This window comes from Acanthisitta chloris, unplaced genomic scaffold, assembly GCF_000695815.1.
Source record: "Acanthisitta chloris isolate BGI_N310 unplaced genomic scaffold, ASM69581v1 scaffold16903, whole genome shotgun sequence".
NCBI classification, from domain to species: domain Eukaryota; kingdom Metazoa; phylum Chordata; class Aves; order Passeriformes; family Acanthisittidae; genus Acanthisitta; species Acanthisitta chloris.
This window is the reverse complement of record NW_008664552.1, coordinates 54134-70847: the sequence shown is the minus strand read 5'-3', so window position 1 is coordinate 70847 and position 16714 is coordinate 54134. Positions and strand designations below refer to the sequence as shown.

The following is a 16714-nucleotide window of genomic DNA, read 5'->3' as shown; positions in this document are numbered from 1 at the left end:
AGGGAAAATGGGACCAAAGAGGAAAGATAAAACAGTAAAGGAAACTCAAAGAAAGCCATAGCAATGGGATACATAATAAGACAGACAAACATTTAAGGTAAAAAAAAAAAAAATAGGGTAGGGGAGAATTCATTTAGCAAGTAAAATATAAAAAAGGCAAAAACATCCAAAAATGGGAAGCTTCACATATTTGGACCTTCCCTTTAATTTTGTTGTTTCTTCAAATCATTGGCTGAGTATTCCAGCCAATGTGTAACAGCTGAAGAAACATTTAATTGGTAAAAGATGGGATAAACATCATCATTCTGAGATTATGTTACACTACTAATGCTGATGTGCAGTGTAGCATGGGCAAACTTGACCTGCCTTTAAAGCAGCCAGGTCAGGTTCCACTCACAATCTGGCCATGGCAGCATGGAGCTCAGCACAAGCTGTGAAGATGGACTAATGCAACAGAGCAAGAACTCTGGCACTTAAACCATCCTGAGCCTCAGACTGCTGACACTGCATTGCTAGCAATAGCTTGAAGTGAGACTGAATCACTTCAAAGACAACTACCCTGCAGTTGCAGCAGTTCAGATATCATCTGAATAACCAGCAAGCCTCACTTGGAATGACACAAATATCCTGCTTGCCAAGGAACTCCTGGGCATTTATCTGCTGCACTTACATACACGTACAGAACTTCATCACAATTCACAAGAACAAACAGATGTAATCTGATATGAGAAAGTTAAAATCAGAAATTGAATGGCTGTTCTTAAACAGTGTAAGTGGAACATTCCTGGAAAGCTTTTAAAGAGCAATAGTAGTTACAGAAGAAACTAAATTGCTGGTAAAATGTTTGTGAAAGAGATTACGTAAGGTAATACAGGTAGTAACAGACAAATAGACTTGTCTTAGGAAGTTCTTGTCCACCCTGTACTCATCAATTTTAACATTCTCTTTTGAGTAAGCTCCACTAAGAGAGCCTTTGAAGAAGAAAAGCACCACTGGCATCCAGTCTTGAGGAATACATGCTATTATTCATGATTTTCCTCCGCAGTTCCAAAACAAAGGGTTTTATTCTCCATCTCCTACCTGTCTGCGTAAGCTCGAGGACTGCACCGGTGCATTCTCTTCGAACTTGGCCAGCAGCTGGGTCGCCATAGACTTGACTTTGTTCTGATTCCCAATGGAGGCATCAATTCTCCTCTCTGTCAGGGCACTCACCAGTGTGGGCCTCTCGTCTCTGTAGCCTCGTGGGAGGTCCTCCTAACAACCAGCGACATCAAAGTTTAACAAGATACAATGGGATCACCTTCTCCTCTCTACTCCTTTGCTGAGAAAGGTTTCTAACGCTGCAGATGAAAAAATCTGTCAGCCTGCACTTGAAAGTTCACATTTTAATTTCCTTTGGCATGTCATCAAATGCTCTGTCGAACTTTTCTTTTACTATCTTATCTCTGCCACTCAGCACTGGGGAGGTCCCAGCTCAGTGCTGTGCTCAGCTTTGGGCACTCACTGCAAAAAGCCGTTGAGGCTCTGGAGCGAGTCCAGCCAAGGGCACCGAGGGCAGCAAAGGGCTAGAGCACATGGGGAAGGGCTGAGGGACTTGGGGTTGGTTAGCCTGGAGAAGAGGCTCAGGGGTGACCCCATGGCTCTCTACAACTCCCTGACAGGGCTTGGAGAGAGGTGGGGATGTCTGTCCTGCCATGGCTGCAGGGAGAGGACTAGAGGGAATGGCCTTGAGCTGAGCCAGGGCAGAGTCAGACTGGATGTTAGGAGAAATGTTTTCCCTGTGAGGGTGTTCAGGCACTGGAATATTGCCCAGGGAGGTGGTGGAGTCACCGTCCCTGGAAGGGTTTAAGAAGCATCAAGATTTGGTGCTGGAGGATATGGTTTAGGGGTTTCAGCAGTGACAGGTCAATGGTTGGACTCTATTATCTTAAAGGTCTCCTCCAACCCTGATGATTCTACGGTTCTATGATTTTCCTTTGATTACCTACCAAAGAGACCAGAGCTGAAAATCTCCTGTGAATCCCTTGACATGCCTATCTTCAAACAACAAACTCAAAGCACTGAATCTTCACTCACCTGTGCCTATTGGGCTAAAAACATCTAACCTGCAAGGCTGCCTTATGGGACATACTGGACATGTGTGCTTTGGGCACTAACCAAGGCTAAAGTTTTTGAACTTTATGAATGAAACTCCACTGCACGACTTTACTAAATGAAAGTTTTAGTCTTGATGTTCTCATTAAACCATAGTAAATTGCAATAAAAATAGAACATCAGGGAACTGCAACATTTCTTGTGTTGTGTACTACTCTTACTACACCTCAGTGAAATATTTGCACTAAGGATAAGACAAAGCATAATCTCTGAAGAATTAATTTTTATCTAAAAATTCTTATAAAAATCCTGTCTGGATATAAGAAATGAAAGAACTGAAGAAGGAACAAGGTACCTACCATCCATTTTCCTCCCTGACACCTTCCTCAGTGTAATACTTACATCCTCAGATTGGCTGGTTTTTCTCCTCTTTCCTGCACCATCCAGTTCCTTTTCTTTTTTGTCCTGAAAACAGAAGGAGTAGGGGGGGAAAAAAAACCCCAATTATAAGGATATTCTCATACCTTTCTGGGCTGAGATAAATGTCATCAGTGTAATTAATCAGTTCTTTTGTCTAGCTTATTTAATTCTCTGGGCTCATCCTTCATTTGTTTAAGAAAACAGTTTTTTCCCTAGATACTCTTTAGAGGATTATTACCTTCAAACTCTACATTAACTCCTTGGAAACTGAGCAACCAGTTATGCTCCAACACAAAATATAACCCCAAATACTCCCACAAGCCTCAACTGTTAAGACTGAAATACACCACGAATTGGGAGTACCTATTATGGATGTAATTTCGCAGCTATAAATGTCATGTATTGTCCCATACCAAGAGGGGATGAACTCATGATCTCCTGCAAACACACAGCAGGTACACACTTAGACCTGCAGCACTGCTGGACAGCAGCCTAGCAGACATCAGTGGTACCTTGGGCGTGCGTTTCCGAGAGATGCTCTGTCCCAGTTTACTGAAGAAGGAGATAGGTGACTTGGTGCTGGCAATTAGGGCAGCTTTCTCTTCTGCATTCAGGTCCAGAGTATCTGTTAGTAAAAGCAGGTAGAACAAGGGAATGCCACCAGGTTTTGTCATTAACAATACAACCGAAGGACTCACTAATTTTTTTTAAAAACTTAAGTCACTTTCTTTAGTTCACTGTGCAAAATGACTGCAACGTCTGGGATTAATACCTTCCTCAGCTACTCAGCTTCCTCATTTTGCACAGATCAATTCTCCTTTCAGGGTTTATAGCCATGGAGAGTAATATACTGTGTTTGTTTACTCTATTTACTTCTATATTTAAAGAGCAACATGACCAGTATTCTTAACAAGAGTCCAGAGTTTCAGAAATAACACCTGATACGTACTACATTTTTAAAGGGCTATTAACCACACTTTCCTCCCCACACCAGAACAATACACTTGAATCAGTAATAGAGGAATAAAGAAGGAGCTGCAACAATAGTATTAATATTTAAAGGTAGGCCATAGTGATTTGGGTTAGGCAATTACATCTTTTGGTTCTAATCAAAGATACTTTGTTCCTCATTGGCCTGAACGTAGTCTCCCCATTCACAGCAAACAGGATTAAAACCCAGTCAGTGTTTTAACATTACCTACTGAACAACTGCTCACAAGGCACTTCACATGAGCTAAGACAAATAAACCCTAACAACACTAAGAGAGCAGAAAAGCTATTTAGTAGTGCTGAAGTGAGTCTGGAACTTTTGAGAACATTAGTTTGTATGAACTCCTTTTCTTGCTCCTGATGCTGCTAACATGATCCACATCAGCACCAATAAGAAGTCAATTTTCTGTAATGTACAGCTAGTGAGTGACTACTTGGAGCTCATGCAGAAGCATCATGGGGGTAAATGAAACACACACATTCACTCTGAAGCTGTTGTTGAATCAATCTGACAGATGTGCCCCAAACCTCTTACCACTAGAGGGGATGGTGTCTTTGAACATCTCATAGAACTGCGTGAGGTACATCACCATGGACAGTTTATCTGGCTCTCCAACAGATGCCATTTCCTTTCCAGTCATAATGGGAGATATCCCAAACTCTTTCTCTGCAATATCAAAGGCCAGCTGGTTGTTCTTCTCCACATCATGCTCATCCAAAGAATCAAAGTCTCTGCAGAGGGCAGAAAGAGGCCATGCACTGAATCAAGTAGAAAACAGTCTTCTGAAAGGACTCAGGGACCCATCTCCATCTTTTACCTCTGTGAAATCTCTCAAATCTCTTTGCCAGCAACACGGCAAACTTCATGCTCCTTAATTACAGTGAACTTTGGCTCAAACATCCTCTTTTCTCTTTTTCTTGCTCCTCCACCAAACCTAGATTTTTCTTCTTAAAATCTATTATCCTCTGAAATGCACCTTCACTTCCTCCCTTGCTGGAAGTCTGTACTGTTTTCTCCTACATAAAATCATCTTCTTGAAAATAAATTAAGTCTTCACTTTTTGTCCTCTTTTCTCCTTGACTGATCCATATTTTAGTCCTTTTGGCTTTTCCAAAAGCTTGTAGAACTATATAAAAACTATATAAAAAAGGCTACAGCTTGTAGAGACTTATATAAACCATTTTAACAGCTATTTAAACTCTCCACAAGCTATATAGCTGTTAAACAGAGAGCTCAGGTTAACTCAAGTACATAATTCAGTGCACATGGAAAGGAATAACCATGAGATTTTTCAGCATGCTTTACACTGGATTATGTCTTTAAATAAAGCTCTAGCACTGACTTTTCCTAATATCCCTTTGGGAAGTTGAAGATATTTCAGGTTTCAATCAAAGTACCAGAGTCTTTGCTATGGTTAATTCTTGCAGCCAGTGTTTTCCCATTCTGGACTCTGGGCACTGTTTTACCTGATGTATCACATAAGAGGACACCTCACTATTCACCCAACCAACATGTCAGTGTACAAACAGTAACAAGGTCTCTATTTAGACTGTGGGTCACTACTTCTAAAAAGAGCAGCCTAAAAAGTCTTTCAAAAGAGTTACCATTCCACAGGGGATTTATAAAGGGCTGTGCAGAGACTTGTTCATGAGAAATTTAACTGAATCTATGAACTATTCCTCACTCACTTCACACAGAATCTGTCAGTCAATAATGCTTTCTAGTCAGTACCCATTTGAAGCTTCATTCTGCCAAATCATCCAGAAAGGAAAAAGACAACACATTTATCTTCAAATTCCTCAAGCTATCGTGATCTTCCACTCTGCCAGTGAATCACCGTGCGTTAGTTTCTATCAAGGTTAATTGAATTCATTTCAATCCTAAGTCATTCAATCATAAGTCATAAATGCATTGCCTCAATCTCCACACTATTAGCTCCAAAGAGCACTAATGCTCTGCCCTCCCCAGTGACTCAAAGCAGCCAGTTACTCACATCAAGTCTGGACGGTATCTGTGGATGATGGCACACAAAGCTAAGCCACTTTTCCATGACATGGTGAGATCTGTCACGTTAACACCAGCATATCCATCAGTTTGCCTCTGGCACCAACTGAGCAATTTGCTGGAGCGAGCTACAGACTCTGGAAAAAGAGGGAGAAAAAAAATCAATCAGATTTTAAAGGAGAAATGCACATCTCACAAATTCTGAACACAACACAAACCCCATCAATCAATAAGCAAAACCTTAATGTAATCAAGCTCCTTCAACTATGGGCAATAGGGGATTTATCATACCCATTTTAAATCCAAGAAAGGATTTTTAATTTCCTAAAACCTAATTATCTAAGTTACAACTTGCCAGACTTTTCACCCTAGCCATTGTAAGACAGCCTCAGGAAATATAAAGCAGTTGGAAAGGCTTGTTAAATATGATCAAAAGGACATACAGAAGCACAATGCTCTCTAAAGCCCAGATACACTATTTCTAGTGGAAGGACTACAAATGTACTTCTGCAGCAACCTCTTTTCTCTTGAAATCTTTCTTCTAAAAGCAATGACCTGTTTTGACCTTGTCTTACTGCAAGATCTGATGAGATTACAGCCAAAAGGGACATGGTTGGAGGGCAAAGAGCAGAAGACTACACAGCTATTCAGCAGTGAAAGGGAAGCTCAGCAGCAAAGAGGCACTCAGGGTCCCCAAACACTCTCTGGGCATCCAAGACAAGGCATGCAAAAAGAAAAATTCAACACACCCCTCAGGGCAGAGACAAGTAGACATATACTGAAATGCTTATCACATGGCATCTAACTGTCTTAATAATGCAAGCAAAGTGAGGTTTCGTTTGGTTAAGAGAGGAGATTAAGAAAAGGGAAGCAGGAACATGCAAGACTGCACAAGAAGTAACTTTTGTTATGTTTGTAAGATTTCTTCATTTACTGTTAAATTCAGACTCTTGCACTCTAAGCAAGGACACTGTTACAGGATAAAGGAGGTGAAAAGAAATGCTGCATAAGCAAATATGCTTAGAAATTCAATAGCATTATAAAGCAAGGGAAATTAGGCACAAAAATATATATTTACATGCTAATGGCAACTTGAAAAATTGGAAACTCAGACTGTTGACAAAACAGTTGCTGGAAACATTTTCTAAACCAAGAGACTGGTTAAATAATACTCTCCAGCTCTGCTGCTCTATCATTGCTGCACTGATGCAGAGCCAGAAATACCAGAAGGCACAGAACAGCAGCCAGACTTACCATTTCGGGTCAGCTTTGGTGTCCTGGAGTTCACAAAGTTCTCTATTTCCAGGTGAATGTCTTTCAAGTCTCCTGTGTTATACAAGTGACGTACCTAAAACAACACACAAAATTTACAATGACCAACATGCCATGCACCCAAATTCCATACAGAAAGAGCCAGAGGACAATAAGGAGTCATCCCGAGGCACAAGAAGGATGACAAGTACACATGTAGCAGAAATCCTAGCTGAACAACAAGGATCAGCTTGTTAGTGTTGAGCAGCCCAGCTGACTGTTCCTGCTCAGTGGTCACCAAACTGCAATGACAGACTGCTAGACAGATCATTACAAAGAAAATGTGTATGCACACAGACATGCACAGACTTACAGATTTCCTCTATCAATAACAGCGTGGTTAAAACTACCAAAATCAAAAATTCTTGCGAAGGAATTCCTTAAAGTACAGAGGTCTCCCATGCTATACACACATCAGGTAGCACTCTGTTCCCAGAACATTAGCAGAGCTTCACCTGAGGCAAGGCAGGGCAGATGCCAAGCACTCAGCAGCACCACGTGCACAGTTACCTGCTGCGGCCGCAGGAAGTTGACGTTGATGTTGGGGTAGCGAGTGGCAGGGTCGATGCTGTAGTGGCTGAAGTTCTTACTCACATTCTCAGGGGTGGTCTGAGGCAGCAGCCTATAAATGCTTTCCCTTGGGAAAATAACATTAAAAAAAAAACAGTTTGGGGTTTTGGTTTGGTTGATTTGTTTGTTTGAGGTTTTGTGGTGGGTTTGGTTTTTTTGTATAACATTAAAAAAAAAACAGTTTGGGGTTTTGGTTTGGTTGATTTGTTTGATTTGTTTGTTGTGGTGGGTTTGGTTTTTTTGTGTTTGTTTTGGTTGGGTTTGGGTTTTGTTTAAAGAGATGCGTTTCTATGGCCAAGTAAACTCTGGAGAGATAAACATTCAAATCAGAAATCTAACCACTTCAGACACTGCATAGCTAAGATTCAGCATAAGCATATTAAAATCTGCAATTTAATACAACTCCAGAAATCAAAAGGGAGGGAAGAAAACAATACACTAAGCATAACTGAAAGGGTTGCCCAGTACAACAAAGACAGTGGGACATGGGAGGAGCTCAGGGAGAGACCCACCAAGGGCACTGGAACACTTGCCCTCTGGGGAGAGGCCAAGGGAACTGGGTTTGTTCAGTGTGCAGATGAGAAGGTTCAGAGGAGATCTTATTGCTGCCTGCAAACAGCTGCTGGAAAGGTGATGGAATTCTAGCTCCAACTGTGACACTGTTATCCTCACCATTCTAGCATTATACTATGATTCCTGATGGTCAGAAGCTGCAGCTGCTTAAGTATAAAATAGGCTCTACTAGCTGTTGCTTTTAACTTACTCCATCTTTCAGATGAGATCACCTTGAGTCTCCACAACAACACTCAGCCAAAGATGATTAAAACCATCAAGAACTCAATACTTCAAAGACAGACAAGATGTTGTTTTGGCTCATATGAAACAAAGTGACCAATTTAGGACAACGTGAAGAAAAGCAGGTCACAGCTTCCTTAAAAGGAAATAATAAACCATATTCACAAGATAAGAGGGGACAGCAAGAACTTTTGCATCTGGTACTGCAAGGCTGGTGACCGTAAGTCAGACTCACTTTCTCCATGCCATGTCAATATGCACCAAAAAAGATTTGCCATCTAATCTTTTAAAACTGGGATCAAGAATGGAATCATAGAATCATCACAACTGGAGGAGACCTCTAAGATCATCAAGTCCAACCATTAACTGCCACTCTGCTGTAAACCTGAAACTATATCCTCCAGTGCCAGATCCAGACACCTCTTAAACACCTCCAGGGATGGTGACTCCACCACCTCCCTGGGCAATATTCCAGTGCCTCAACACCCTAACAGGGGAAAAAAATGTTCTTGACATCTCTTAGTGGCAACACTTCTTATTCCTCTATATACTTCAGTTTATCAGCTCCTTAGGAGTTTTTTTCTTCCATTGAATTATACCCTCAAACATCCTCTAAAAACAGTGAGAGTATGTATCTCCCATTCTGCCTATTATTTACACTAGAAGAAACTGGAATGAAGGATGAGATGTTGAAGGATTAGCTTATAACTCTAAGCATATTTTTATATGAAGTGTAAGTCATTTTCTCTATTACCTCTCTGCAAGAACTTCCAAAGGACTAGCTCCAAGCGACCAACTTCGTACCATCCAAGCAGAGTCCATTGCAGCCAAAAATCCCCTGGCTATGCCAGTTCCCATTGGCCAAAATGGCTATTGTAGGTGGTTTTTTGAAAGACAAAAAAAAAAGCAGAGAAAGGCAAAGCATCAGTTAGGGAAAATTTTAAATAAATATCAAGTATATGTTCAGAGGAAAATCTGCTGGGAAATTACAGTTCAGTAATTAGCTTAAAGCTCCACTCCCGCTGGGTTAGAGCTCAGGAGCTCTCCCAAAGCCAATGTTCCTCTATTTCCAACAACAGTTCATAGCCTGGAGTGCCTCAATAGCTTCTCCCTCTTTTTTTTTTTTGACTGTACTTCTTAGCCAACTACAAAATGCTAATTATTAGCAGGCCTACAGTAGGTTCTGCAGGGACTAATCGTCCCAACAAGAAGCAGATGGAACAGACACAACTTCAGAAAAAGTTCTGCACACATTTTCTCAAGCAAGATCATTACCATGCTAAATATTCTGTTTTCCCAACACTCCTACCCTTCCTTCAAACCTCCCACTTGATTCTATAAAAAGCAGCAGCTTTCCTAACAGTGACTCTTCCAGGCAGCACACATCTCAGTGCTGGACACAACGCCTCGTGCTTATGCTTCCATTCCCTGTTCACACACAGTAAGCTTAAAACACAAACCTCTAAGAGACTGTCCCCAACCAGTGCCACAAGTAACTGGTGGCCATTCTGCTCTCGCACCAGGGCTGCGTTCTCCGATGCATACATGCACGTGAAGTCAAACATGGCCACGTCTGGCTGGCCATAGTGATTGATGGCAAAGTCCAGCGAGGGCAGCTGCTGGTTAGTGGAGAAGTCAGCTGCTTCTCTGGCATAGTTCAGCAGAGCCTCCTGGTCCACGTTCTCCCGTGAGAGCAACACCTCTGTGTCAGCATGGTCCTGCCGAAACCAGAAAGGCAGAAGCGCCATGGTCAAATCCAAAGTTTATTTTAAGATTGGTATACACAGTAGTTGGCATTAAAATTCCCACAAATCCACTGATACAGGTTTGCCCTCTAATTTCTCTCATTCCTATCTGTCTTCATGCTTCTAAGGGAAAAATCTGTAAATATTTTATTACAAACAGTAATCACAGAACAATCAAGGTTAGAGGATACCTCTAAGATCATCGACTCCAACCATTACCCTGTCACTGCTGCAGTCCTGCAATCAGTCCTGCTTGCATTTCTGACTCTGAACAGGCTAAGAAATGTCTGAGCATTTTTCATTCCCACAGAATGAGGGAAGCTCAGCTGACCTATCAAATGTTCTTTAAGAATATTTCATTTTAACACAAACAAACCCCCCAAATCCACAAAGGGATACAGATTTGGAAAGGACAGATCTTGTAACACTCTTCTGATGGCTCAAAATCCTTCAGAAGGGCACGAAGTGCATATATTTGTGTTCTAAAATACAGCTGGATGAAAACACTACGTGGCAGAAGAAAAGCATGTTTCCCTTCTTTCACCATACCAACAGCAAAATGCCACCAAAATTTTAGGTGAAAGAGAATACAGGAAGAGTTAATACTCACATGCCGAATCACTCCTTTTTCCAGCAAGCTCTGCTTTTTGGCAGTCATGACGAAGTAATGCGTATCATCTTTGTAGTAGACAATGTTCTCCAAGTCAATGCCTTGTGACAGAACAAAAGACATGGCAGTGAAGGAACAAGTTATGAGATAAGTGCAACACATGAGCTCTGTCAGAAGCAACTGAAACTACACAGTTAGAAACCCTTAGGGAGAAAACGCCAAACCACTTTCTCCTGTGCCTTTGGTGACTTTAAAATCTGAATCTTCAACAAACCCACAAACAGCTCATTTCACCTGCATAAAGCCACCTCTTTTAAACAATGCATTTATCATCACTCCAAGGCTTGCATTTGGATGTGGAGTGCAAAGAGCTGGACTCAGGATTCAGTCTCTTCCCATTTCGGGCTCGGATTTCCTGAAAACAGTAAGTTCTCCACTTCTGATCAAAAGTGACACACATCTGCTTGGCACAGCAGAACAGCTGTACAAACAGGGAAGTCAGAATTCAGAGACAGCAGTCACTGACTTCCTCACACAAGATGTTCATTTGTGGATTGAACAGAACACCTGAGCTGCAAGGTTGGAATAAGAGAGACAAACAGTTTTCACTGGAAATCTGTCAAACCTGTGGCTTCTCGCAGATCCTGGAAGAACTTCTGGTTGAATATGAAGGCCACACCGCTGATCTCTTCTACTTTGGCTTCCGCTGTGGTGTTGCGATTGATGAAGTTTGCTGTGATAGCTATTGCTAGTTTACCACGGAATTCCTTTCGGCGAAACCCTACAGGAAGGATAAAGCAGCAACACTGGAAAACAGAGCACACCTCGGTATGCTGCAGACAGGGCCCCTCACAAAAAAAACAAGAAAAGGGATCTGATGAATTACAAACTCCTCCAGCCACAGAGAAAGCACTAACTGCTTCATCAGAAAAATAACTGCTCTTTTGTAGGGAAGAGCTCTCCCCCCCTTCTCCCTCACCTCTTTTCCTAAAACTGAAATTTACATTAAAAATATGGAGATGGGATTCTCTGCTACACAGAATAACACAACACTCCAGTTCCTACGCCCAAAAGTATGAGCCACAACATTACCTAACTAAAGAAAAAATATAGGAAAAAATATCCACATCAAAAATTCCTTTGCTAGTGTATAGGCAGACAAAAAAGATGACCCAGGTCTCTTTGATCCATATGGATTTTTACACAGGCTTCTCATCTCCCTTTCACTCGTGAGATGTCTTTCCAGATGTTGACTGTAATGTTAAAGGCCATTTTGGCTTTAACAAGTTTAAGTTCTACGTGAAAGTGAATTCTGGACACACCATTACCTTCTAAGGTGTTCCTCCTGCCATCCCCTCCAATGATTACTTCGAACTCGTACTCAGACACGGGATGGGTTTTGGGGTGGACCAACGCACGCCAACCTATTCCTGTTGACAGACTCCAGGTTAATGACAATATAAACAGCAATCATAGCAGAATAAAGAGACAAAACCACCTCTTCCTATCCACAGTCCCTTCAGCACACAGTCAATAAAGAAGCCCTGCAGGAGAGCGATACTGTTGGCAGGACTTGCTCACTTGGTGTGAATCAGAGGCAAACACAGCTCTGCTAAAACTGCCCCCACTGTTTCCTTCAAGGGCCACTACATTTAGAGCCTCTCTACTACCTACTCAGTTAATAAAAGGCCAACAAACAAGTAAGCCACCATCTCCCGTGGTCATCAGAGGTGTCACAACACTACTAACAGCACAATAAGGATCATTCACCAATGTAAACATTCTCAGTGAATGCAGGGAAAGGAGTTGTTTCTAAAACCTAACCAGTAAGTCTAATAGGCTCAAATATTTTAGAAGCAATTATGATCTACTATGTCTTGGTCTGTTGCTCTGTAACACTTCTGGTGTCTTTGTTTCATACAGTCACCAATTTGGATTGGCCACTAGGAAAAAAAATCCTACCAAAAACTCAACCAAAAATGGATTAATAATTATCCTTATTAATGGAGCACAAGGAAAGGATTTAAAGTCAGAAGCAGGGTTATTGAGCAGGAGTCTGTATATCCTAGCACAACTTTCCCCTTCTCCACTACCCATTTCAAGGCTACTTGCTTTCATTCTCCTGATCCTCCGGAGGGTAAACAAGACCCCGAAATTCCACATTGACATGGATCTCTATTCCCAAGATCAAGGCAACCTTCAGAAGGATAAGCTGGAGCTGACGGATACCTGCAAAAAAAGCAGATGATAAAGAAATAGAAGCAGAAGCAAAGAGCACAAATGCCCCTGTGTCTCTGAGACATTACTGATCACTGATTTAAAGGCCAGTTGCTGCTTTCTTTTTCCCCCACTGTGTTCCCAGCACTTTGTCCAGGCAGCACTGGTGTGCAATATCACAGCATGCCAAGAAACTTCTTCATCACTGGAAACCCAATCCTTTTGCCAAGAAACTTCTTCATCACTGGAAACTCTACCCTTTCCAAAGAATAAAAAGTAAGCAATTTTTGGATGTTTCAGTCCCCAAATCAGCAACAAGGGGAACAACCAGAACACACATTGCAAGAGAGGGAAGTGAGGCAGCACAACAGGACTGCACTTTAGCACAGATAGTAACCAGCCTGGCTGTAATACTGACCTGCACATTCACCCCTACACTTCTGGCTTAGTGGGGGCATAGCAAGCTCCTCACCACCTCTTTCCTCTTCAGTTAATACAGGCAGTGGGGATGAAAATGAGTGTGCAAACTCAACAAATTTGAAGGAAGACAAATTACTGTCCTATTTCAGACACTCCTATGCAAAACTGCTCCACCTAAACACTTAATTTCAGCTGTGCTAAGATACAAAAGAAGACAAGAGGCATAAAGTACTGAAAGAATAAAAATCACAGGGAATTAGAAGGGAAAAAGCAATCTGAAAGGCTGAAGTTCCAAAGATGTTCCAGTTTTACCATTCATTGCCAAATAAAAGTGGAGAGCATAGACTGGTGGGCAAAACCTGCTGTGCCTCGGCCAGTAATGCCTTGGGGGAAAAAAAAGAAAAACTGAAAACCAGTAACTCCTGCTGCACCAAAGCATTCAGCTGTCAAAGGAGACCAATTTCTCAGAATGTGAGGATCAGCAAAATGGTTCTCAATTTTAACATGCAAACCACTGTTTAATCAAAACTTATTCATAGGCTGACAGTGTTCTTGAACACATCTTCATCACTCTTCAAAAACGTAACGAAGCCCAAACTGCTCCTCCTTTCTCCAGATCAATGTTCACAAGAATGTTCAAAAGCATTCACTCATTTTTCTTTTTACGAGTCGCTTACAATGCTGATGGGAAGCAGAATAATGTGGCAGCTGCAGGAATGTGGCAGCAAAACCAGAAAAAATATCCATTTACAAAAGGAAAAGAAGTTTGAATTTTCAGTGTCGGAAAAAGATACGTCTTGGGAATCTATAAACGTTGATGGATACGTATTGCCTGTGTGTTAATCTCACGACAACGTATTACTTCCATGTCTAGGTTTAGCTCAAAATGCAAGTTGTAAGGGAATACTGAATTGTACCATAAGGACCTGAGAGCAGTGACTGGTGTAGGCTGAACTCAGTGAGTTACCCCACGCTCTCACCTCCTTTTCCCCAGCAAAGACTGAGTGCTGCTGTGCCTGGCAGCAGCTGTACTTACTGATATGGTCTATGGATCCTGCACAGAATTTGCCGTAGAACTTTTTGGCACCAAGACCCCTCAGGTCGTGTATGGTGAAGGGCCAAAGGTGCAGCACGTTGTTGCGGGAGAAGGCATCCCTCTTCTCTATCACCACCACCTTGGCTCCCAGGAAGGACAGGTCGATGGCTGTACGAAGGCCACAGGGTCCAGCCCCAATTATCAGACACTGCAAAACAACCAGCACAGAGTCACTCCACAGTCCCAGGAGGAAACGTATTTTTACCACAGCTCCCAAGCATCCCATGGCTCTGGGGAGTAAGTGCTCTTTGTCTGCAACATGAGCTGAAATTTCAGATCAGTCTTCCCTGCCAAGTTCTGCCATTGATATGGTCAAAGCAGTAACTGCAACTTGAAAATAAAGCATATTCCAGAGCAGTGAAAAGGCTGGGGGAGCTGGGAAGCAAATCGGAAACGTATTTTTACCACAGCTCCCAAGCATCCCATGGCTCTGGGGAGTAAGTGCTCTTTGTCTGCAACATGAGCTGAAATTTCAGATCAGTCTTCCCTGCCAAGTTCTGCCATTGATATGGTCAAAGCAGTAACTGCAACTTGAAAATAAAGCATATTCCAGAGCAGTGAAAAGGCTGGGGGAGCTGGGAAGCAAATCGCCTGCAAGAAAGCATATTCCAGAGCAGTGAAAAGGCCAGGGGAGCTGGGAAGTAAACTGCCTGCAACCCTTGTTCTAAGAAGAGCTGCCAAGGTGCACTCTCCAGGCTGTGTAAGCACCCAGAGAACAGCAATACTTCTGAACACTTCTCCCTCCCCCAGCCCATAATACTTTATTTTTGTCTTTAAAAACCCCAAAGCAGTTACAAAATTTCCTCTTATGTTCCAATACCCCAGCTGGTCGGTCTTCAGCGTATCTTCAGTAGCACAGCAACAACTACAGTAGATAAACACATGAAATGCTAATGTTTTCATAAACACCATTATTTAGACTAACACAGACAGTCAAGTCAGAGCACTCTAACTTATGCCTGTGTTGGTGCTTCTACTACTGCAGCAAAGGAGACTTCAGGGAAATAAACACAACGTAAATACAAACCTTGCGTGACTAGACAGTTTCTACCAAACTGTTTTCCTCCAACCCAACCTTTGTCACATCAAAGGTCTTTCACCTTCTCATATCTTTTTTCACTCTACTCACAAATGCCATCAGACACTAATAAACAACTTGAGAATGCAAAGTACGTGTGTATCTAGTGCTGAAGTGCTTTGAGAAACCAATGATACAGCAAAATATTTCAGATGAAAAAGCCAAGATAGTCCAGTTGACACTTCTCACCCCAGAGCAAGCTGGTGCTGGTATGTGCATTCACATAGTACAGTACACAGTCCATTCTGTCAGGTCATCATTGCACTTTGATTTCTACTGAGTATAAACCAGAGCCATGGAATAAAGACCTAGAGAGGTGAATGCTGCTGCCATGTGATTATTTTCCAGATCCTTACACGTCCTTATGGATGGACAACAAAGCTCTTTGAGAAATGCCTAAGTATGCCAAAACCCAAGCAGAACCCAACGTTCCAAAGGACAGCCCACCCCAAAGCAAAACTCTGTGCTGGTCCTTCCCACATGCCAATTCTGCCATCAGCTGCTCCCTGTATGCTTCCCCCTGTCCCCATAGAAGGATGTTGGTAACAACATCTAGGTTACATTTAAGATTTTAGATGCTCTGAATGTAAAGTGTATATGATACTCAGATAAGCAATTCATGGTCAAAGTTGCCTTTTTTTATTTCCATCACAAAAACATTATATTATGTTGTTATAAAACATACCTTGTAGGCACAATTAAAAATAGAAAAGATACTTTTTCACCTCTAACACTTCTTCCAGTTTAGGTCTCTCATAGAAAAACACCTTCTGATACTCTCAGACAGCAGTAACGACGTGAGACGCCAAGTACAGCCAAGTTAAGGCAGCTAACTGTGTTCCTCATTCCCTTTCCCCTCAAGGACTCCAAGCAATTGCTGCAACTCCCTGCACTGTCACCCCTCAGAAACATTTCTTGCTCAAGATCTTTCAGACTGATAATATTAAGTTTCCAGTAACACCACTACGGTAATGGAACATTAAATGCCAACTGAAATCCTGTGTTCTCTGTATCCAGTGAGGGGAGAGCACCATGTAAGTATTTACATTTGAACAACCCATCGTGCCCCAGACTTGCCCCCGTGCATGCTGATTCTCTGCATTCTGGCTAACCTGGCCACTGGCCACGTGCACTGCTCAGCTCCAGGCACAGCACCTCAGCCCTGACCCATTTTTAAACAGGCAATTCAGAGCCATGCTGCAGAGGATGAGAACTTCAGAACTGACAATGCTCAAGGGTACAGCAGCCAAGCCTCCTAAGGAGTGACTTACCTCTGTTTTGATACCATGGGTAAACCCCTAATCTTTATTTTAAATTCTAGCACCTCCACATGCCCACTTATATTGCTATATTCTTTAATCAG

General features: G+C 42.1%; 1 protein-coding gene across 1 annotated transcript in view; it reads right to left on the bottom strand.

Moving 5' to 3' along the window:
• The window catches only part of MICAL3 (microtubule associated monooxygenase, calponin and LIM domain containing 3), a 108883-nt gene that overhangs the window by 88044 nt on the left and 4125 nt on the right, over positions 1-16714 (bottom strand). The window contains 14 exon segments of the mRNA XM_009071417.1: positions 1081-1254; positions 2497-2559; positions 3027-3139; positions 4040-4236; positions 5499-5646; positions 6764-6857; positions 7331-7457; positions 8940-9055; positions 9646-9903; positions 10541-10641; positions 11166-11321; positions 11869-11970; positions 12653-12769; positions 14214-14421. Of these exon segments, the coding sequence (XP_009069665.1) occupies positions 1081-1254; positions 2497-2559; positions 3027-3139; positions 4040-4236; positions 5499-5646; positions 6764-6857; positions 7331-7457; positions 8940-9055; positions 9646-9903; positions 10541-10641; positions 11166-11321; positions 11869-11970; positions 12653-12769; positions 14214-14421 (1974 nt within the window).